This window comes from Coenobita brevimanus, chromosome 114 (genome assembly GCF_032717465.1).
Source record: "Coenobita brevimanus isolate Jiangsu-jjx chromosome 114, ASM3271746v2, whole genome shotgun sequence".
NCBI classification, from domain to species: domain Eukaryota; kingdom Metazoa; phylum Arthropoda; class Malacostraca; order Decapoda; family Coenobitidae; genus Coenobita; species Coenobita brevimanus.
The window spans coordinates 6815591-6840961 of record NC_137067.1 but is presented as its reverse complement, the minus strand read 5'-3'; the positions used below and the strand labels follow the sequence as shown (position 1 = coordinate 6840961).

The following is a 25371-nucleotide window of genomic DNA, read 5'->3' as shown; positions in this document are numbered from 1 at the left end:
GCTTTCTCCAAATCCATGAAGGCTGCATACAACTTCTTTCCCTTCTCTAGAAACTTTTCCACTAAGGATCTAAGAATGAATATCTAATCTACACAACCTCTTCCCTTTCTAAAACCTCCCTGTTCTTCTCCATCAAATTCCTCTGTTATTTCTCTAACTCTGTCAATAAGTATCTTACCATATACTTTTCCTATTACACCAAAAAGACAAATGCCCCTATGATTACCACACACTTCTTTTTCCCCTTTTCCTTTGTACAGGAGAACAATTATACCTGACTTCAAATCCTCCGGTACTCTACCTTCCTCCCAGGCCAATCTGCACATCTACCACATCCATTCTACTACTATCTCTCCCCCATGCTTCAGCATTTCACCACACATCCATCAATCTGAGGGTGAATTTTATAATTATATGCTTCTAGCAGTCATTGGTAACTCATTGGCTTTAATCGTATCGATTTACTTGTGAGTCCGCATTTCTCTCTCTCTCTCTCTCTCTCTCTCTCTCTCTCTCTCTCTCTCTCTCTCTTTGACGTGGCTTTGCTTGAAGTGAGGTAACTAATTATCTTCTTCATTTCTATTGTAATTTTATTTCTTTGTCCTTAACGTAGTAAATCAGAGAAAATTTGGGGTGATAACACCTACTATAAAGCTGAGAATCATTAGACCGATTCGAGTTTTGACAAAATTTAACTCGATTTTAAAGATTTTAGTATCTGATTAATCCAAGAAAACCAAGAAATTTTATCAAGATAAAGAGCCTACAAAGTCATTCGTATCTTTCATGTCACCTTATGAAGCGGTGACTCTTATTTCACGATTTTAAGATTACCTCTACACTAATTATCTTCTTCAAATATATTCAGTGTAGGAAACGCCATAGAAGGTAAATGAATTCTATTAATGATTTGTACCTAGTGGAGAGAAAAATACATGTTTTTATAGGCTCCACAAGTAAAACAATATCCCATCCAACGAATATAATAAACTTACGATGGAAATGTCATATATAAGTGACTTGTACTGACGATCACTGCTTACGGAAAGAAAAAAAATCTGTTAGACTCCACATATAAAGTAAAACTCCTTGCATGTGTGTGACAGCGAGTACCAAAGCCGCGAGCCACGCAACTGTCTACTTTCTCGAGAAGACTCCCACATCCTGAACATCCACGACCAGCGGGACTTCTACAACGACGCTGACTTCATCTACTACGAGAGGGGCAGTGGAAGAGACTGTGACTACGGTGGTGGAAGTAACAACAACCGTAAGTAACAGGACATCGATTGCATTTTAATTTCAGTTTATTTTTCACTTGGTAGTTACAACCTCGATCTGTTTTTCTCCTCGAAGTTGTTGGTAGCTTAAGTTATTCTCAGCAGCTTCGTCTTCACCTTCTACGAGAGAAATGGAGACTAAACGTGTGCTTATGGGAGCTGAAGTAACTATAAAGGTAAGTGACACAGTCTTGATTTGACTCACCCCCCCCCCCTGTTTTTTTAATTCATTGCCAATTTAGGTGGTTCAAAATAACTGCCATTTCACTCACTCCGAGGTCTGGTGGCTGAGAGATGTTAATACAGGAGTCTAAGTCACTGCTATCGTAATTAAATCGACCTGAATTTGTTTTTAGTTTTTGTTTGTTTGTTTGTTTTAATGAACTGAGTTTGTATTTTGTGTACGGCAGTTACACGACCTCAGTGGTCTGTCTTGGAAGGAGTGGCCATTACAAAGCAAGAATAACACCAGAAGGGCCTGTTGTCGAGGATTTACACCTAGTAATTACGCAACCTAGGCGGTCTGTCTTGGGGAAAAAGGGTCGTTACTGAGAAGGGGCGGATTCTTTTTTCGAGGTTACCCCTCATAGAAAACGGCGTCAGGTAATAAATAACTAGATGGATAATATTTTACTTTCCCCATTAATTTTATATCCTATTATAACCTGGATTTTTTGACAACTGGATTTATTATTCGTCACTGGTCACTACATACATTTGTTATTGTCTGCTTGTTTCACCCTGCATTTTTCTCCCGTTGCCTGCTAGTTATCATACACATTTGCTCTTTACCTGACAGTTACAACTTGCATTGCGTTTTTTACCTAATAGTTATAACTTACATTACGTTTTTTACCTAATACTTGCAACCTGCATTATAATTTTACGTGATAGTTACAACCTGCGTTTGTATTTCACCTAATAGTTACAACCTGTAATTGCGTCCACTTAATAGCTACAACTAGCATTTTTCCCTAATAGTTAAAACCTGCATTTGCATTAACACCAAATAGTTACAACCTGCAATTATTTTTTACCTAATAGTAACAACCTGCATTGTGATTTTTGCCTAATAGTTACAACCTGCTCTTTTTTCTTTTTTTTTTTTACAAATAATTACAGTCTGCAATTGCCGTTTACCGGATACTTATAACCTGCTTTTGTTTTTATTTTTTGGCCTAATAGTTACGACTTGCATTAATTTTTCCCCCCAGCTCGCTTAAAGGCTGCCTTCGGTGGCCTGCGCTCGATGTCGTCACTTCCTATCTTCAGAAATGAGTCATAACTCTGGAACCGTTGTTCCGACTGGACTGGAAATTGTTTAATTCTTTAAGTTGGAGCGTTTTAACGGTACCTTGCCCTAACAAAAATTTGCGCTACATGCGCCGATTTTGCTGTGTAAAGGTAACAAACAAACAAACAGACATACAGAAATCGGATCATTATAATATAGATAGTTACAACTTGCATTTGCTATTCACGTCATACTTACAACTTGCATTTGATCTTCACGTAATACTAACAACCTGCATATGGTCTTCACATAATAATTACAACCTCAGTTTGTTTATCTGATAGCGACGACTTGCAATTTTTACCTGATAGTTTTACACAGTTTAAGGAGTTCTCAATAACTACGACTTCAATGAAAAAAAAAAAAAAATGTTGGTCGTGAAATGGTCTATAGAAGTGGAAACCATTATAGTTATAGTCTAATATGACTCGGATTTGATTTTCAAGACCTGAGTTTTTCATTTGATAGTTACATACTCAAGTTCCCTCCCTGTACACATGTTTTTTATTTTTTTTCGTCTGCGTACGTCAGGTTGAAACCATTTTATTCTTAAAAAAAAAAAAAAAAGCGTGTATAATTTTTTGGTTTATACAGTTCACGGCACTATGAAACTTAAAATCCAACTGACCTTTTTTTTTTTTTTTTTTTTTATAAAATTACAAATATTTGATGGCAGTGAAGCATGCGTAAGGGTAAGTGGTTGCTATGTGTGTGTGTGTTTGTCAGTGTTGGCCTAAGACACTGTTGTAGGATGTCCCCGTGTCCGTTCAGTATATATATATATATATATATATATATATATATATATATATATATATATATATATATATATATATACTTGGAGAAAGGGATGGCGTTGGTAATGAATAGTGAAGGATGGAGTATCTCAAATCTCATGTAAGCAGATGATGCAGTGCCGCTTGAAAATCACGAAGAATAGCATAGACTGGTGCTGAGTTTTATAGATGTCTGTGAGTGTCGTATTTTGAAGGTAGGCTAAGTGTAAATGAGAGTAACTGAAGTTGAGAGAGAAGGTAATTCTCATTGTGAGGTTATTGTGAATGGAGAGACTTCATTTGGTGAAAATGTTTAAGTACATGATGCTGTGATAGTGTGGAGAGGTAAATGTGCATCTTAGTGGAACGTAAAGTGGCACAGGGAAGGGAAGTGGCTGGTGCTATTAAGGCACTGATACTCGTAAGAAGCAGAGGTCTGTGTGTGACGGCTGCAAAAAGGCCTTCATCGTGAAATTTTAGTCCCCACTCTGTAATACGGGTCTGAGGCAAATGAAAAGTCACGAGTTAGAACATAGATGTGACTGTTGAAGAATGTGTGCGGAGTGGGGAGATTACGGGATAAGGAATTATGCGGTTCGTGAAAGATGCAGAACAAGTAAGTCAGAATCAGAATGAGAAGACTTTATATCAATGGTTAGTCTTTATAAATACAACAGTCGGTGTTCGTATACTTAGTTTTAACTGCTTCGACCACGATGGTTCGAGCATGTGAATGTTCGGTTTCATGGTGAATATACTAGATTAGAAGATAGGGTTTAGTTAGTATGGTCATGTGTATAGAGAATGGGTGTGAACAGAGCAGTGAAAAGGGTATATCTTATCGAGTCTGAAGGTGGGAGGAGGCCTATTAGGAAAAGAAGAAGGTGGATAGATATGGTACAGGTAAATGTGTGAGAACTGAAGGTATGTAGGCCTAAGCTGTTGAGGCGAAGGAACTGACAAAAGATCGATCTGGCTGGATGAGTGTTGTGCGGAGGAGTTTAGACCATGGTTTGGCACTCTTATTAACTAGAAATAAAAATATGAAGCTACGTGTGGATATTTGTATGTATTTGGTGAAGCAAGAATTCTGAGGATGGGCTGTTGATTTATACTCCCACTAGCGTTTTTTCTTTCTTTCTTTTCTTGTCTCTCTGCACCCTCCTTCAACACTTTAGGAGTTTAGGGAATGATGTCACAGAAGGCTAAGCGGGAGTGAGTCGAATATGGCATAACAAGCACGGTAAACATTCAGCGACAATTACTTAGTGAAAGAAAACAGGATAGATATGGTTAAAATGCGAGTGAGACATCATAGAAAACCTGGGCAGTTGAAGGGGTGACTATGTTACTCTTTCAAACACTACATAGGCTACCACTATTGAGTTGGTCAGTGTTTTTTAACTCTTCTTGTTTTTTACTCATTTCTTCTAGACATCATACTAATTAATAATAATCCAGTAACAACTGGTTTCATAGTGGAAAGCGATAATGTTCTACAGGATTAGTGATTTTTTTTTTAAATACCAATTTTTCTGACTACCGTCAGCGATAGCGAAACTCGTATTGTTTTCAGTGCGTCTGTCATTTTGTGTCTGTTAGCACGATAACTTGTCAAACGCTCAAGATATCATCGCAAATGTTACAAGTAGTAGGGGAAAAAAATCGATGACGAGTTCGACATAGGTAAAAGTAGGTCAAGGTCTGTGTGTCTGTTACCACGATGAATTCGCAACCGCTCAAGATATCATCACAAAATTTTACACATATGTGTGGTAGGAATAAAAATCTCCTACGAGTTCGAAATTGGTGAAAGTAGGTCAAGGTCAAGGTCACATTCCAAACCGTGCTAGATATGAATCGGCTCGCGGGTGGTGTGATTACCCCCTTGAGGATAGTGTTCTACCGACCATGGCAGGGGTAATGACAAAATAAGCATTAACCCCTTGAATCCAATGGCATAATCTGGGGTTTATGCTCGTTATGTATGGACGATTCTGTTCGGGTTATGGAAAACAATTAGAAGAGGAGGATTAGAGGAGTCAGCTATACTGTTGCCTTTACTTAGCTCCTTTATATGGCGAGATTTCTTACCTAAGCTGAACAATATCGTCAGAAAGAAGCAAACATTGGTCATAGAAGACGTCATCAGATTCAAGGAGTATAAAAATTCATGCTCCTTTTCCGCGCAACTGAATACAATTGTTTGGCGTTAAAGTTAATATTTGCGTTGTTCCGAAAATGAGAGAGTTAGCCCTTCCATCTGATAACATATACCCACTTCGTTTTCTTCATACGACATACAGACTATTATATATCAGTAAATTTAGAGAAGGCATGCAGACTGCCACTCATTAACCCCTCCAGTGTGAAAGGCTTAACTAAACCGAATAAAAGTGGCTGATGGTGACAAGGAAAAACGATAATCCCAGTGAACGAGTTAATCCTGTGTGTGTGTGTGTGTGTGTGTGTGTGTGTGTGTGTGTGTGTGTGTGACAGACAGACAGACAGACAGACAGACAGAGGCCAACATGACTTATCCTCACCAATGGACTCACAAACGGCAGTCAAAAATGAGGAAGCCTGCACCTTAATCTTCCAGCTTCCATCCCCTCACTCGAATGACGTATCTTTCATCTTAAGCTACCACCACGCGAATTTCTTTAACTTACTGAGGATCTCTGACTGAGGAGAGGTTAATAAAGTATACGTACGAGGTGGTCCGTAAAGAACGCTCCGCTAGAAACGTACGTGGCTGTAATGAATTTGTGATGCAAGGACGACTCAGTCAGTTATTGAGGGCGTGGTTGTGTGCAGTGGGCGTAGGAGGTGAATGAATGATGCAGAGTAGATACTGATAATCCTGACTGAGCTGTCCCAACAACACAGGGGAAGTCACTTGGCGGAGTGCAAGTGGAGGGATATATATGGATCACCCTCTATATAACTCCTGCATTTAAAAAAAAGTTGATCCTAAAGTAAATACACTCGTCTGTACACAGCAAAAATACGTCACAGTAGCCTACTAAAGAAAGGAAGTCGTTGTTGTTGCTGTGCTACCCCAGTCTGTCTGATCAAGCAGACCCATCAACCGCAGGCAAACAACCGCCACTGCAGGATAGTCCTGTTCAGTGAACCAGTGGTCCCATGCGGCTGAAATCGCCTCGCCACAGCGAGACACGGGGACTAGTATGGTTCCTGAGTGGACGCTGCAATTGCGTCTCCACCAAGTTAACAGGGGCACCATAGTAGGCTCCAAGTCACCCCGTTATTTAGGCATATGGTTACCACCCAGCGTTGTAACTGGTTCCCTGAGTTACAGAAGACTATTTGGCTTGCCACTGTGTGTAGAGCCACATTGGAAAGAAGGTCAACAAAGTGACAGAAAGGATGGGAGAAATAGGAAGTGAGGAGGACAGACGCAGAAAAAGAATGATAGACATGATGGAAGAAGTAGACAGTACTACATGATGTGAGTGGATGATGGGTGTAGAGCAAAGAAGAAGTTAGATACAGCCTTCCTTAATCTCGTCACCATCAGAAGGCTCCCCAAAGTTGAATAAATTCGTCTGGTGTCGGCATTAATCAACCACGATCTTAACACGGACTTCCCTACGCCTTGGCGATCCCGGCTTTTATAGTACGGTCCTGTATCTTTTTGGAGCTACATAAAATCGCCTGGCAACTGGAGTAAATAACAATGACGTCAACTTGGACAACAGAGCATACACACTACCGCCCTTCCCGCCAAGGACAAAGTTACTCGCGAGCTTATTTTGTTTTTACCACAAAGCTGAAGCAAGGTCACTGTTTATTTAGTAGCTTTTTTAAGGTCCAGTTACTAAGCCATTATTTTTTTCGTTACTGAAACGTTATAATATTGGTTCTGGTAAGAAAATAATGCTATAATATCGTAAAAAAATAACCAGGGACGTTTAAGAGACTAAATCAACTTGCATTGGTTTCAGTTCAGCTATATTTTTGAGTATTGAAAACAAGTATACATTTAATATTTCTGTTTATTGGAGGTTAACCCTTTCACTATCAGGTGTCCTTCTCTAGTGTAATAAGAGCTTCTAATGATGTCCTGATTGATATAAAAAAGGGCATCATTACACTCAGGTTACTGTGACACACTCTCAGCGTATCAGTACCATTTTTTTTTTCTCTAATAGGTACAGTCGGCATAATAAGTCCTGTCGCCTTCCCTGCCTCCCTCACCACTGACTTAGAAAACCAGTGTATTGGAGCAGCAACAAAGTACGCTTGTGACATTGATCTGAGGCCAAATGAAGTCATCAGTGTCAGTTGCTGCGGATTCACCACACTGATTTTCAAAGCACATGGGGAGAAAATCACGGCAGGGGACCGGATTTTTGATGCCGATTGTACAAATATGATACTAGAGATTTTACGACCTTGAGATAATTGATGGTGAAAGACTTGACACCCTCACGCTTCTGTGCTTCCCTTCGGGTGAATAAAATCATTTGGCATTAACGGAAACATAGTGCTAGAGTTGTTCTGACCAAGACGGGGTTAAGATACTGCTATTAACACTCTCAAGCTCCACGGACTCACTCTTCACTGAATATCATCTGGCGTAAATGAAATAGTCTGTTACAAATGTTCTGTCCATCAAAGTTAATTATATCCATACTGACACTCTGGCTCCTGTACTCACTCTCAGCTGATTGAAATCGTCCTGCGCACTAGAGCTATTCCGAACATGAGAGGGTTAATTTACCCCTGGTTTACTGGGGCTAATTAAGGCTGGCCTCAACATAGGCTGAAAAGGGGACAATTATGCTTTAAAGGTGCCAAGGACGTGTGGGAATAATTGTCAATGAAAGAACAGAGAGAGGGAGAGGAAACGTGTCACAGGTGTAGTGTTTATGTATGTAAGTATTTTAGGTGACATAGGAGGATTCGTAGCATTTCTGCCGGACCTATTCGTTTCGCATATTATATCTTAACATTCTTCTGTACATGATAATATAGTTTTAGTATCAATATATGTGGAGAGGATGGAGAGCGAGAGACTGACGAGGAGAGTGTATGTGAGTGAGGTGGAGGGGGGAAGAGGGAGGGGGAGGCCAAGCATGAAATGGAGGGATGGAGTGGAGAGGTGTATGAGAGAGGGGGTGTGAGCTGGGAGCAGGGCAGTGAAATGGTGGGGGACAGAGCGACATGGAGGCGATTTGTTTGTGGCCACCCCTTACGGGTTTAAGGCGTCTGGCAATAGGTAGATAGATAAATCAATATAGTTTGCATAAACAGCATATAAAAGGATTATCAGGCTTAATGTGTAAAAAATAAATCACTAAAGTTGAAGTGTTGCGAAATCCTCAAAACCATAATTATAGAATATGGCCTTATGTGACATCGGCAACAAAATCCCCGTCACCTCTCGTGCTTCCCTCTCCATGGACTGTGAAAATCTGCGGCGAACCTAGTGCATCTGACTTTATTTGGCCACAGATCATTGTCATTAGTGTTGCCTGCTGTGGATTCACCATGCTGATTGTCAGTGCCCATGGACAGAGAAGCAAGAGGGGCGATAGGACTTCTACTGTTGATAGTACTGAGTTCTTCGACCACATGACTCGTGTCGTGTCATGAAACTGCCAAAAAGAAGGTAAAGAAAAGGGCGTGAAGAGCAAAAGAATGAGTGAGATAGGCTGCTATGCTGGTAGGTGGTGGAGCTGGGACAGGAATGTATGTATATCCTATATAAAACTGATGTTGAAGGACCGGTGGTTGGAGGCAGTGAAGGTCTATTTCAAAACATCCTCCAGGAATTAAAATGTTGGCGTGGAGGGGAGGGATGTTAAAAAAATGGGCGTGGGGGAAAAAGAAATGGTCGTGATGAATTTGAATTGTGGATGAGGGGTGGAGAGGGGCCATGAGGGTATACCCCGTGAAAATGGCTGTAGTGTGATTTAGAGTTTCATTGCTGTGAAGATTTGGTTCAAAGTTTTACTCAAGAATATAAGTTACCATTGTTCTCATATGCCTGTTGTATTGCAACGATGATGAAAAGCACTCAACCCGCTCTCGGTGGCCTGCAGCTTCCTGTTTTTATCTTCTTTGCCTTGCTAACTTATGTAGGCTACTCCTCTGAATGCGCAACATTCATTTTGGAAAAAAAAAAAACTGCATTTTTTCCTGGGTATGCAGATACCCGTTTGCCGTTGTTTTTTTTTTTTTTTGTTTTTTTTTCTAGCAAATACAAAGTGATTTTTGCTGCTTAGATACTAAGCTGTCATATTTGAGAATATATATTTACAAACGTACTGTATCTAAACTGTGAAAGTGTGTTTGCGAAAATAAATGTCGCATTCATGAACTTTAGGTTATGGTATTGTACAATATTGTATCGTACTGTGCAACTGTAATTTCATAACTGATACAACATAAAAATTAATGTTGCTAAACGTGGCTGGGATAAATTTTTCTTTGCAAGTGGCTCCTTTCAGTGAAACTGTATTGACAGTCATTTCCAACGTCAACGATGGTTGAGTTCATCAAAGCAGTTATTCATGATTTGATTATGAACCCAAACCCAACCTTATCCTTTACTTACGCTAAATTATTGCTTAAAGAAATAGTAATGGATCGTACACGTAAGACAATGTTCTTCACGACACCCTTAGGATAAATCTCTGCAACTGTCCAGTGGACAAGCCAGCGTATTTTGACTGAAAATGGTGATAGATCAATAACTTCAGTTCCATTTGAAAGTACTCAGATTATTATTATCATTATTATTATTATTATTATTTGTCTGTGACAAACACGGTATTAAAATCATTAGGATAAATTTACCTTGAACAATACACGCTTAATATTTTTTAATGTAGCTGTAACTTAGTTAATATTTAAGTTATATGTGGCAGCATGCGTGTAGCCAGCTGAATATTTGACTGAGCATTCATGTGCCTAGTCATATCTTTGACTCAGCATTCGTCTTGCCAGTCTTATAACCTTAATTAGTATGCGTGTGGTCCTTTTGGAGCGCATCAAAAAATGCAAGAAATTTGTGCGGTGTGCTATACATGAAATTTTACAACTTGGGTGACAGGTAAGAAAATGTATAGAAGCACAAGTCTAAAGAGGAAATTCTGTGACATGGATGAACGCTTTCAAACACTTTTAGTTCATTCTTGCTATTTCCAAATTTTTCTCCGCCCAGAAGGGATTTTTCATATTTTAGGAATTAGGCATTATCGTCACTAACCCGTTCACTATATGGGACCTTTAGAGTGAATTTTAAAAAAGTACGTACAGTTGGCCAAAAAAAATAAAAAAATAAAAAAAAGGTTATCAGAGGGAAAGGGATAACTTCCTGAATATGATGACGTTCTTTTTGTTTATTTTTCTTTACCTCTTCAGCCTGAGTATAAAACGAAAGTATAAAAGTATAAGCCCAGCAATGACGAAAGGATATGAGACCTGGAAACTGACAAAATAATTAGAAAACAAACTAATCCATTCTCAAAGAGCATTGGAAAGGTCAATGTTTAGAATATCTTTGAGGTTCAGGAAGAAACCAGTTTAGGTAAGAGGGCAAACTAATGTCAAGGACTTTACAGAAATTTTATAAGAACAGGAATGGAGGTGGGCAGGTCATGAAGCAAAAACATAATATAACCAATGAAGCAAGACACTGACTGACAGGACTCCATGAGATTGCAGAGAAAGACCAGACAGGAGGTGGAGAGATGAGATAGTTTGAAGGCAAAACCTGGCAGAGATGGCTCAGTCATGGAATTCATGGAGAAAGTTGGGTAGACCTTTGTTCAGCAGAGGACCTGCAGTGGCTGATTTTATCCATCTGTCTATGTATCTATGTGTCTATCTATCTATGTGTGTGTGTGTGTGTGTGTGTGTGTGTGTGTGTGTGTGTGTGTGTGTGCCCTGCCCCACACGCCACCACACCACACACATAATAGGCTTCCGGACACTGGCAGCTCAACACCCAGCCCACTGACAGTACCCGCCTACAGCCATTGTTTGCACCACCGTTAGCGCCTCGTAAAAAGCGTGGAATACGTAATGAGCGAAACTAACACAACCATCACTTTTGTTCACTATTGGCTGGGCTGTTTTTTTTTATATATTATTATTATTATTATTATTATTATTATTATTATTATTATTATTAGTAGTAGTAGTAGTAGTAGTTGTAGTAGTAGTATCATTCCCTATCTTGTAGTTTAGATGTATTTTCATTGCTTTATACATCTTCACATTGATAACACATATGAGAGGGAGGCATTTGTTTACAATGAGGACTACTGATTCTTAGTTAATGTAGAACTTCCTGTAGTCACAAAAATGTAATGACAAGAAGAAGTGTAGCGTAACGTTTAATATTTATCATAACATATATTTAATTTCTCCTCCAGTAGTAAATATCTGGCTGCCTCCGACTTGGAATACCATCTACCTGTCTATCTATCTATCTATTGCCAGACGCCTTAATCCCGTAAGAGGTGACAACAAACAAATCGCCTCCATGTCGCCCTGTCCCCCGCCGTTTCGTTGCCCTTCTCCCAGCTCACATCCCCTCTCTCATGTACCTTGGAATACTCCTCGTAATTTTGAAGCGTGGCGACAGTGTTGGTGAGTAAACCTCTTTCACTCTAACTTGGCCTAAAATTGCCATCTCTTCATCTTATAGACTGAGCTGAGTTGTATCAAAAGACTAACACTAGATTATGATGCCAGTCATGAAAAGCAAGGGAATGAATGTAGAGTGATAGCATTGTTTTATTTTCCACTGTGCTGCGTGAAATAAGCTGCAAAAGAACGAAAATTTGGGCCAGGTTAAGGTAAAAGAACTATAGGCAAGCATATCATTCACATGCAAATACAAGGTGGCCCATATATAACACTCCAGTTCCACTCCGCCGGGCTATTTCTCGTGTGTTGTGGGGACGGCTCAGTGTTATCAGTATCTACCCTGCATCATTTACTCAGTTCCTACGCACACAGCTACAGCCATGCCCACACCAGCTGACTGAGCCCTCCCCGCAACACGTAAGATACTACCACTTGAGTTTCTTGTGGAGCGCTGTTCACGGGCCGACCTGTGTACTGAATCTAAGTCCATGGTTAGATTCTCTCTCTCTCTCTCTCTCTCTGTCTGTCTGTCTCTGTCTCTGTCTATGTCTGTCTGTCTGTCTGTCTGTCTGTCTCTGTCTCTGTTTCTCTCTCTCACACACACACACACACACACACACACACACACACACACACACACACACACACACACACACACACACACATACACACACACACACACACAGACACAGACACAGACACAGACACAGACACAGACACACACAGACACAGACACAGACACACACAGACACACACAGACACACACACACACACACACACACACACACACACACACTTTTTTTTCACTAAGGACAATAGATTTCCCGGGGACTGGTGAGAGAGAATAATGCCCGCGAACCCCCTTGCATGTCGTGGTATAATGGAAGGGTTGGTGTTGTACGGGATTCCCCTTTCCCTCAATAACAATAATCCCAAAACGATTCCACAAGCCTAGGACCTGGGTTTTGTGCCTGCCTAGGGCCCAGTAAAGCTAGATGGACAAGGGGAGTTATGTGGAGTGTTAAAGAAGTGAATGGATGTGTAAATGAATGAGGGTATTGAATGTGTTTAAGGAAAGACGCGCGTAATAAGTGGATTTTGATGTGGAATATTAATGGAGTGAATGGATATGTAAATGAATAAGGGTAGTGAATGTGTTCAAGGAAAGGCACGTGTAGCTCCTGGAATAGCGGAGATAAATGAATGTGTAAAGGAATGAGAGTTGTGGAGTTTGTGGAAGGACGGTGTGATGAGAGGAATGTCAAAGGTGTAATTGAATATCTGAAAGAAAGAAGGCAGTTAAAGTGTTTGTGGAAGGACGGTGTGACGCGATGGCTTTGTTCTAGGCGAAGTTGAGGGGATATGAACTTAAAGATTAGGCAGGTGTGTCACATGGAAAGTCAGGTAGGAGAACTCGTGGAAGCAATGAAGATGCAGTTGGTTAGTTGAGAAATGATAAGTGGCAGATAGTAATGAAGGATTATAAATGTATTAACTCAAGATACAAGTATGAAAACTTTAAGTCAGCAGGACTCTGTTAAAGCAACTTTGATCATAGAACAGTAATCATGTTAAGACAGACGAATGGAGGAGAAGGACAGGTTTAGGATTTAAAACACGTGCCAAGTAGATCAGAATGGACGTTTGATGATAATGGAAGCACTAGTAGGGGTCCTGTGAGTGGTGTAACGGGTCATTTTATTATACCATGAAAATATGATAATGGGCGTAGGCTCAAGGCCATGCGTCAGATTGTTAAGTTGTGCATAAATAATTCATATTTTCTACACAAAGAATTGCATAAAAACACATGTTGCAGAGAGGATGCAGCAAAAGTTGATAGAGGCCTTAATAATTACATACATACAGACAGAAGTATGTTTAGATGTGAGAGTGATACGAGAGTAGAGAGATGATGGTGTAGATGATTGTCTGATCAAATCAGGCACAATTAAAACAAGCATGAAAGGCGAGCGGTGAGATGGGTACACAGAGTAAAAGAATGAAGATGGAGTAGTAGTAGTAGTAGTAATAGTAGCAGCAGTACTAGTGGTGGTGGTGGTAGTAGTAGTAGTAGTAGTTGTTGTTGTTGTTGTGGCTCCAGGTTCATCTGAAAACGTGAACCCAGTGGACTGCAAACTGAAGTTGGTCTTTTCCTGCAGTCGACCATCCTCCTTTCCGGGGGTAGGGCGAGGGCTGAGCAATGTTTGTATTACCGAGCAGCTGAGTCGCTTGGCTATATCAGTGCCACCACAGGAAGGCGTCCCTCTTGAGCCCTAATGAAAGCAGAAAGTGTGATAATCAAAGCTGTGGCCTATAGCTACAAGAAATGTGATGAATGAAGACGATGTTGTGTTGCTTACTAAACGGAGTCTAAATTGGCTCAGAATTTTGTGAATGTGTGTGAGGGGCAAGTGAGCGAGAAAAGCCCGTATTCTCGTCGGTTGAAGAAGCTCCCTTACACCTTCTCCCAAGCGATTTATATTGTTTATTACGCCTTTCAGTCGTCGTCAGTGTTAGACAAACCCTTGTAATATCGCTATACTCTGCACAGATAACGTACAAAAGGATATTGACCAGCCACATTCAAAATAAATGGCAAAGGAAGAGGTATTACGGAGCTTGCTTAACTGACGAGAATTCGGGCTTAAGTAAAGGGTAAGGTATGAATGGGAATGTAGTGAAGGACAAAACAATGGCTGCTGAAAGAGGTGACCCACAGTAAGATCTTTCGGTGACTGGAGAGAGTCTGTAAGGGGTGAAAGAGTTTAAGGGCAGTGGTAGAATGAGTAGGTAGTATGTAATAAAGGAAGGTAGAAAAAATAGGTAGTATGTAATAAAGGAATGTAGAAAGAGTAGATAGTATGTAATGATGGACGGTAGAAAGAGTAGGTAGTATGGAAAGGCAGAAAGAGTAGGTAGTATGGGCAGGCAGAAAGAGTAGGTAGTATGCAATAAAGGAAGGTAGAAAGAGTAGGTGGTATGCAATAAAGGAAGGTAGAAAGGGTAGGCAGTATGTAAAGGTAGAAAGAGTAGGTAGTATTTAATAAAGGAGGGTAGAAAGAGTAGACAGTCTGTAATAAAGGAGGTGAAAAAAGTAGAATGGCCTTACAAAGAAAAACATGCTATAAAGGCCTTTATTTGGTGAAGAGATTTTAGTAAAGATGTTGCAAGAGGATTCAGTTACAATGTATTAGTGACCTCATTAACATTTGGACATATCATAGAGAGAGAGAGAGAGAGAGAGAGAGAGAGAGAGAGAGAGAGAGAGAGAGAGAGAGAGAGAGTTTCATGTATGGAGTGAAAATTGACAACTATTTACGTAGGTGCATATTATTTAGGTAGGTACGCGGATAGGTAGGTAGGTAGGTAGGTAGGTAGGTAGAGAGAGAGAGAGAGAGAGAGAGAGAGAGAGTTTCAAGGTCTTTTATGGAGTGACAATTACGACAAATATTTAGGCAGGTATTAACACCATTCTCAGCAATTTAGAGGAAGGTCGACAATTCTGTAGTGTGAAGGTATTTTGTGTTTGCATTTGAGTTACATGGAGAGACAGACTAACAATTGAGGAAATGAAGGAGCGTTGTAATGTGGATGTGGATGTGATAGAAAGCGTTGGGAGACATTCACTGAAGTAGTTTGGCCATGTGGAGAGGATGGAGAGTGAGAGGCTAACTAGGAGAGTGTATGTGAGTGAGGTGGAGGAGAGTACAGGGAGGGGGAGACCGAGGATGAGATGGAGGGACGGAGTAGAAAGGTATACGATAGTGAATGTGAGCTGGGGGAAGGGCAGCGAAATGACAAAGGACAGGGCGACAGGGAGGCAGTTTGTTTGTGGCCACCCCTTACGTTACGGTATTAAGGCGTCTGGCTATAGAGAGGCAGACAGATGAAGGAACAGTAACAGTGATTCATAAACTATTAGAAATTAACTGATCCTGCCCATTATCATCATTATGATGATGATGAAGATGATGATGATGATGATGATGATGATGATTAATATTATTATTAAAAATGGTCTGCGTTTCCCACTCCAGCAGAGCAGTGCCGGAAAACAGGAGAAAGCAGCCTCATTCACTGCCATTCAGTCTCTCGGCTGTTGTATGCAGTGGTTTACACGGAGCCATTCTAAACCATCCACAATCAGGCCACACTGATGTGATGATTAGGGTATTGACCTAATATCAATACTCTTTTCACCTAAACTTGACTCAGATTTCTGTCCTTTTGCAGCTTATTTCAGGTCGATCAACGGCTTAAAAAGGAAAAAAAAAAGTACTTTGGATCTATACCCTTTCCATAGCGGTTCGTTGTAACTATAGTCATTTCACCTTAACTTGTCCCAGATTGTTGTCCTTTTGCAACATATTCAACGTAGCTCAGTGGCAGGAAGAGACCATGCTACGTCTTTCCATCCTTTACACAGCACATCTTCGTGACTACGGTTGTGACTGTAGTCTGAGGTTGTGATTATCATACCCTGGCAACCTACATGTTAACAGTGCGTCCGATTTCGTGTCATATTATTCACGAATTATATTATTTTACACCAATAAATTATGCACGAATATTATTATACAAGAACGCATCATACACGAATCACAAGCGTATTATATTTTATACGAAATCGGACGCTCTGTTGGTGGGTAGGTTGCCAGGGCGCGATAATGACAACCTCAGAGTAGGGCGCCGCGACTACAGCTTCATATTCTAGTGTTAGTCTATTGTTACAATTCTGCATTTATGAAGGAGAGAAATGGCAATTTTAGGCCAAGTTTAGAGTGAAAGAGAGTAATATTTTTTAGTCTCGTGTTGCAAACCAGCATTGATGATGGAGAGAACAATTTTAGGTCAGGTTAGAGTAGAAAGGGTATAGTTTCATTCAAGCTATGGACAGTTCACAACACAGTGCGGCCACGCTCCTTTGGGGTATTCCCCGTCAAACACAATGGCCGTCGATTGGTGCTATACAACGCTGCCTCAGCACCCACCCACCCTCTTCCGCTGCCAGTACTTCCTGACCATGTAGCAGAGTGACGATACTGCAGAATTACCATGCTATATAATGCACATATCAACAACTCTCATTCCCTGTTCTTTATTTTACTGTAAAGAGCTTCAAACCTCCGTCATCATTGGACTTACACTAAATTTTGAATATATAATTTTCGTTCAGATGGAAAACTTAGCTTGAAAATTACTTAATGTTTGTAGTGAACCAATCTGCAATATTTTTAGTACCATTGTCTCTGTTTTCTTGTTCTTGTTTTATCTTGGGAACATTCCTGCGTGCTTCTGGCTTTTGGTACCTTCTTCCTTACATTAAAAAAAAAAAAGTACAACTTGGTCCTGACACCCACCCACCCTCTTTCACTGGTATAACTTCCTGAATATGTTGCACAATCTGTCTATCCAACTGTCTGTCTATCTATTTATCTGTTGGTAATCTACCTATCTATCTGTTTTTGTCGGTAGGTCTGTCTGTCTGTCCATCTATCTGTCTATTTATATATCTATCAGTCTATATGTCAGTCTGTCTAGCTGTCTGTTTTTGCCTGTCTGTCTTGTCTATTTAATTGTTTTTCTATCTATAAATATTAATATTTTTTCTGTTTAATTTTCTCTGTCTGTCTATCTATCGATTTGTATATCTATTTGCATGTCTGTCTCCCTGTTGCCTGACGACGAATCCTGTGAGGCGTGTTATTACAAAAAAAGAGCCACCAGGCGTAATTCTGCCTACTCATTAACGACCCCTTCTTAAATATCATCCCCCATTACATACTGTGTTCTTGCACATTGGCTCCCCATGTCGCCCTATGCCCCTTCTCCTCCCAACCAACTCAACCTCATTCTCTCCTATTCAGTCTCTCTCTCTCTCTCTCTCTCTCTCTCTCTCTCTCTCTCTCTCTCCTACAAGGTCTCACACCTTATCTCTCCACCTCCATCTGTCTCTTTTAGCTTCTCCCAGGCGCCTCACTCTCATACACTCCTGTAGTCGCGGCGCGCGACTCTGGAGTTGTTCTTATCGTGCCCTGGCAACTTACCATTCAAAAGCGCGTCTGATTTCGTGTATAATATGAGACGCATGTGATTCGTGTATAATATATTCGTGCATAATAATATGATTCGTGTATAATATGATACGAAATCGGACGCACTTTTGAATGGTAGGTTGCCAGGGTACGATAATGACAACCTCAGCGTCGTGCGTCGCGACTATAGTCAATCCATCACTTTGTATTTATTATTTATGCCATTATAAAGAGCTCTCAGTCGTCAGCTTATGTAATTCTGATTCTAAACGTAAATAATGGGACTCAGCAATGTTCCAACATGGCTTAAAGTCTGTTGTAAATCAAAATGCAAAACGGCTGCCTTCATTCTGACTCCAGTTTGCAACACTGCCAAAAATTACTCCCATATAATTCGACTTCCACCCACCCTCTTCCGTTTGGCTTACTTCCTGCGTTTGGAGAGCTGGTGGTAATTTGGTTAGCACATCCAGAGAGAAAATATAAAAACTCGAGTTCGATTCTCGGACCTGTCTGATTGGTCGACTTTCTTTATTTTCCCAATGTTCCTGTTCGCTCGGCAGTACAGTAGGAGGCCTTGATGTAAACTGATTATTGCAGGCAGTTTTCCAGAAGAAGATATTGATTTGAAAAGGCTAAAAAATATAAAACAGCGAACCAGAAGGCATCACAAAGGAAGAAGAAAGATGCTGGCTCCTTTACACTCAAGAATGATCGCCCTGCACAATCAGAAATGGCCCAAGTTGATTATCTATCTGTCTTAATGGCTCTCGTGCAGTCAATAGCCATGAACATAAACCTTCAAAAAATACCATAAACCTTCACAAAATAATTCACCCATCCCCTTCCATCTCTGAAAACAGTTTCCTTCTACTGTAATTGAACCGACACTAAAATAATAGTTATGCTGTTGGCGTATTTTTGTACTTTGTTCATCTCATAGAAATCCCAGCGATCAAGGGTTTTGCGAGCTAAGATGATGCTTATTGTTTGTTCTTCCTATCTCTGGACGATTTTTTTTTTTTTATTTAAATTGGAAGCTATATGTAATTCCCCAATTCGAAAAGTCTCTCCCAAGCTGAATAAACTCGTCCAGGGTTGCAAAGAATAGAAAAAAAAAAAGTCCTTAGATGCAGGGGGTTAAGAGAATCTATCTATCTATCTATAGCCCGACGCCCTAATCCCGCAAACGGTGGCCGCAGACAAAACGCCTCCAAGTCTCTCTGTCTCCCACCATTTGACTACCCTTCCCCCAACTCACTCCCCCCTCCCTCATATACCTCTCAACTCCATCCCTCCACCTCATCCTCGGTCTACCCCTCCCTCTCCCTCCCTCCACCTCACCTACATACACCCTCTTACTCAGTTGTTCTTTCTCCATTCTCTCCACATGTCCAAACCACCTCAGTGTATTTCTCCTAATCTTCTCAACCACATCCACATCCACCGCACAACGTTCCTTCACTTCTTCATTCGTCAACCTGTCCCTCCATGTCACTCTACATGCTCCTCTCAAGTAACTCATTTCCACTGCTCTCACTCTTGACTTGTTCCCCTCTTGCAAGGTCCACGCCTCGCTTCCATACGTCAGGGTAGGGATCACAATACTATCATGCAGTGACTTCTTAACTTCCATACTCACCTCCCTATTCCTCATCACTGCTTTCAGTGAACCAACAACCTTCCTTCCCTGATGTACCCTTTCATGCACTTCATCCCCCAAAGTTCCATCCTTACTCATCACACTACCCAAGTACTTGAATGCACTCACATTCTCCATATCCTCACCATCCAACCTCACTGTACATTCTGTGACTTCATTCCTCTCAAACACCATAACTTGACTCTTGTTTACATCAACTTTCAGATTCCTCTTCCTACACACTGCCCCAAATTCATTCACCAAACCCTGCAACTCCCATTCATCTTCACTCAACCATACTGTATCATCAGAGAATCTCAGGGAACTAAATCCCAGTTAATGATGCAATTGGTTACTTTATTTATGCTTATCTCAGACGATTTTGCTCAGCTAGGAGAAATAGTAACAGTTAAAGGGTCAGCAAAGTTCCATAATGTTGCCATGATAATTTAAACAACTATCACGAATGCCAAAGGTTAATTATTATGTAACTCCGCCGCGCCCTTCCTCCCCACCCTCTTCCGTTGGCCCTCCTGACTGAGAGTGTCATGCAGAGTGGCAATCAACTCAGCCTTAGAGCCTTAGAGCGTCGTTCTGTTTCATTCTTGCTGCCTACAGAAGACTTTAGCGGTAGGCTACATGAAAGTGAAGAAGGAAAAGAAGGATAATAATAATAATAATAATAATAATAATAATAATAATAATAATAATAATAATAATTAATAATAATAATAATAATAATAATAATAGTAATAATAATAATAATAATAACAAAGAAAGAAAGAAGAAGGATAAGAAAGAAAAGAAAAATAAACTACATCTGTCTAAACCCACCTGTTCGAAGTTTCTCTTAAAGCTCCTCATATCTTCTAGAGGCTGCAAGGATTTAAAAAAAAAGAAAAAAAAAGAAAAAAATGACCTTCTCCTGATGCAGTGGTTAGACATCTCCTTCCATCATTATCTCATTCACTGTCAAGAATTTTTACTCCACGGTGCAGCGATACTGAAATACTCTTAATTTTAGTTTGGAAGGAAAAACTGTGGATTTGGGTTTCAGAATTAAGTAATATTTGTACATGGAACATATTTCTGGACTGTTTCCCTAAATAATGACGTTTATCATCAATGGCACTTACTAATTCTTACGTAATCCAGTCACACCCCTCATTCTCTTCCGTTTGACTTACTTCCTGAGTGTGTTGCAAGGTCTCTCTCTCTCTCTCTCTCTCTACCTGTCGGTCTGTCTGTCTGTCTCTATCTGATTGTCTGTCTGTCTGTCTATATGCACGCCTATCTGTCCATCTATGTATCCATGTACCTGTCGACCTGATGCCACATCCGGTGAGGGGTGGCCTCGACATAAAGGACATCCATGCGTTTTGTCCCTACTCAGCAACGATCCCTCTTCCCTCAAGATACCAACTTCCCTCCCTCACATACTCCACTCTCTTTCTCTGCCTTTACTCGTTTTACTCTAATAAGGCCTAAAACTTCCATCTCTCCAACTTGAATGCTGAGTTGTGGCAAAAAATTGATAATGGAATATGATCTATCTATCTATTGCCAGACGCCATAATCCCGTAAGGGGTGGCCACTTGACTTTGAGTTACCTATTTTACAGAGAGGGGCACTAACCCTCCACCAACCCACTTGTTGACACGTAGGGAGCACGTATGGGTTGGTTATATGGTAACCACCCAGAGTTGTCAATGGTTTCTTGGCTTACAGGAAACCATTTGGCTTGTCACTCAATGTAAAGCCACCTGTGCAGGAAAGAAAAGCAATAAGAAGTGACAGGAAAGATGGGAGAAATAGGAAGAGGGGAGGACAGACACAGAAAAAGAATGATAAAGGCTAAGGAAGAGGTAGGTAGCACTACATCAAGTGAGTGGATGATGGTCGCCACCACCTATCAGAATGGAATATGATGCTAGTCACAAAGACGTGGTATAGAAAGGACGTAGAGCCTTAGCATCGTTTTTCCTGCCACTCAGCTACACGGAATAAGCTGCAAAAGGTATAAAATCTGGGCCAAAAAAAGGTAAAAGGGGTAAAGTTCTCTGTATCACTCTCCTTTCTTCCCAGCCTCACTGTTCTAGTTCGTCTGTCACTCAGTGTTCAATGCAGGGACGCAACCAGGATTTTGTTATGGGGGAGGGGGGAGGGAAGCTCAATTCTGGTTGCCATCAGTAAACTTGGTAGAGATTACTATGTGGGGAAGGCGCTGGGTCAAATTGGCACCCCGTACATAAGGCATAGGGACGCGCGCAACAAAACGCATGCAAGGCCCAGTTCTAAGCACAGGGATCAAAGGACCTTCGCTACTTAAGTGCAAAGCTACTCGCAAAGCCCCGCTAACTTTTGTAGGAGTCATGAAATCTGGTTGCAACAATATTAGTTTCGTTCTTCTGTCTTCTTTCTGACTCTCGATCTTTCTTTCTTTCATTCCTTCTTTCTTCATCAGTCATAGCTCTCGTGGCCAGTCTCTCATTTGCTGTCCACGCAGCCAAATTATCTTAAGGTATTTCTAAAGACTGTTGTCAAAAAGCAGGAGCACATTTAACCACAGGGACCTGACAGCCTTACTCTCGATAGCTTCAGTGGCACTCTCGCACTTCTTCCTTAACAGTTTGTTTTGTATATGGCAAGTTGGAAAGTGCAGTACATATAGCACGAAAAATACATCAGGGGGCCTACTGATCCTACAAGAAGTACACTAGGGAATTCACCAATCCCACAAATGTGCATCAGAAAGTGTTCTAATCCTCCAGAGAAATACACCAGGTAGTGTCCTAATCCTCAAAGAAATACACGAGGGAGTACACACTGTACAGATATCACAAGAAATACACCAGGGAGTCTACTAATCCCCACAGAAATGCACCAAGGAGTTCACTAATCCCACCGGAAATATGACAGTGAGTTTACTAATCCCACAAGAAATATGACAGGAAGTATACTAATTCCCACAGATATACACCAGGGAGTTGACTAATCCAACAAGAAATTCACCAAGGAGTCTTATAATGCCACAGAAAATACACCAGAGTCTAATAATATCACAAGAAATACCCAAGAGAGTTTACTGATCCCACAAGAAATACGACATAGAGTTTACTAATCCCACAAGAAATACGACATAGAGTTTACTGATCCCACAAGAAATACGACATAGAGTTTACTAATCCTACAGGAAATACGACATAGAGTTTACTAATCCCACAGAAAATAAAACAGGGAGTCTATGGGTCTAATACTGGAGTAGTGATATGTGACGAATAGTAACACATAAGAGGATTTCTGGGCCTCGGGAAAATATCAATATATTTTATGGCCGGAATCGGATACGCAAAGAAAAAGAGAGGAGAATATGCATGGGGGACGAGAAATACTAGTATGAGGCTTGAGGCAGAGGAACAGGACAAGTGGGATAAAATGGTAATGATACCTAATGGGCGTGGAGTGTGGATGTCTGCTGATGAAAGAGTAGAAGAGAGAGTGTTGACATGATAATTATGGTGACATGAAGAGAATGGAGGTGAGTAGGTTGGTAACAAGGGTATGTGTGAGAGAGTTTAACGGCAGACAGAGTCGTAGAAAATATGCGTGTAAATGTGTGGGGTATGTATCTGAGGAGAAAAAGAACTGACGGAGGATATTAATGGATAGATGATGTCGGTAGGCAGGTGTCCACTAGCAAGCCACAGTCATTGATCATCCTCTGCTCTAATCTTCACACCGAAACTGTTGTTGGTAGTGCTCAGCTTTCTGTAGATTGTACGAGAAACAGAAGCTGCGATCTGTTGCTCGTAAAGTCTAGCAAAGCTTCGAACAACCACCTCAACAGACCCAGGTTTTCCTCTGATGTAAAACTATGGCTACAACTCCGCGACGGGGAGCATTAGAGGGTAGGCAGACTCTGTGGCTCAAGAGTGTAGAGTGTGTACGACGAGAGAAACACTACAAATTTCAGCTTAGCTTTATCTCAGAGGCATAATGAAACCTTTTTTTTTTTTTTTTTTTTTGACCTGTGAAGTAGAGCCAATAATCTCCAATGACGAGTGGGTGGTTGTTTCCTTCACTGGGCCCCCTACTGGACAGTTCTCCAGCTTATATAGTTTACTGTTCCTGTTTCTGGGACCCTCACCCCTATCCTCTATCTTAGAGGGGGAGAGCGTTCGATTGATGAGTGATTGTAGTTGAAGACAGGAGGAAGGTAAAACTAGTGTAAGATAAAGAAAGGAAAATATAACGAGGTAGGAAAATGAAGAGAATGAGGAGAGAACAAACTGAAAGGAAAATGAAAAACGGACAGTGATGACCGCTTATGTGGGTAAAAGTGGGACTACGAAGGAGGGAGTTGGTGGAGGAGAGGGAGAGGGTGGTATTGGTGGTGTGGTGGTGGTGAGGTGGGGGGTGAGGGCAGTGCTGGGGATAGAGGTGAGATGGAGAGTGAGGGTGGTGCAGAGGATGGGGGTGAGGATATAAAAAGGTTTGGGGAATGTCCCTGTACCAATGACCTGCGCAATTACAGAATAACGAGGTACAACACACGGTTCTCTTTGGATTTAGACTACAATAATTATGAAGAGTTCTGAATGGAGAGTCCAGTGCCCGTGACAAGCCTTTTTGTTCTGTATATCTGAATGGCAGTCCTATAATAACTAGGCCGGAACTGTTGTCACCAGGTGTTTGTGTGTGTTGCGGACGTGACGTCAGGTGAAACGGGACACTGAATACACTTGACTAGGGAAGTAGCCGAGGGTGAGGGCGAGGGCGAGGGTGACAGTGGTGTGTATGTGTGTGTGCGTGTGTGTCACGAGCCTCACACACGACTAACCTTATCTCGTGCCATGGCTAACCACACACTTTTACTAAACTAGATACAGTACGAAAGGAAGCATCATGTCACTTACCTGGAACAAATTTGGACACGTGAGGAAAAAATATTTGTGAAAACTGTGGATAACGCAGGAGTGACCAACACACAGGAATGAATTTATCTGTATTAACCTGCGATACTTCACATGGACTGAATTTTAATATTTCGTTTTGTAAGAAGTGTATTTTCCATAATCCACACAGTACAAAACAGCTTCACATAACCTTAGTGAAGCAGTCAGTATCTATTTCCCAACCCTTTGGCTGAGCAAAGCGACTTAGTCAAGAAAATCATTGTGTAGAAGTCGCAGTAAGAATCTTTAACACTTCCGTTGTTGTGAATCAACCTGAGACAAAATAGTCTGGGGAGAGTCAGAAGAAAATCCAAAGCACGTAGCGATGATGAAAAGACACAAAAGAGGAACCTTTCAAGTGACAGTGGTTTGGTTGTTTTTACTTCTGGCAAGATGTAGCTACTGTGACGAGCAAGTGAATGGAAAGCTAACCTCTGGCCTGACCTACGGGGGCACCAGCTACCTGCACATCCTGGTGGAGGAGTCTATCGATCCCACACAACACACTGGAGGAGGTCACGGTGGGTCTGACAGTTTTGACACCTTGAGCAGTATTCTCGTTAGTCACTATGTTTACTGGCTCCTGGCGGTTTTCCTCCTCCTCACCAACTTGTTTTTATCCTGTGTGGGATGACTGGATGCTGCTGGTTATCGGGAACGTGTTTTTAGATATTAAACTAACTTCAGCCGTTCCCGAATAAGATAAACAATGTACAGGAGAGGACGAGGTGGTTTCGGAGGGAGATGGGCGCCAATGT

At 41.1% G+C, this 25371-nt stretch overlaps 1 protein-coding gene across 1 annotated transcript in view; it reads left to right on the top strand.

Moving 5' to 3' along the window:
• Nucleotides 1-25371, top strand: part of LOC145418457 (uncharacterized) — a 149901-nt gene that overhangs the window by 34152 nt on the left and 90378 nt on the right. Inside the window, exon 3 of the mRNA XM_080286874.1 lies at nt 1107-1252. Coding sequence (XP_080143000.1) covers nt 1107-1252 — 146 coding nt within the window. The remainder of the gene's footprint in view (nt 1-1106; nt 1253-25371) is intronic.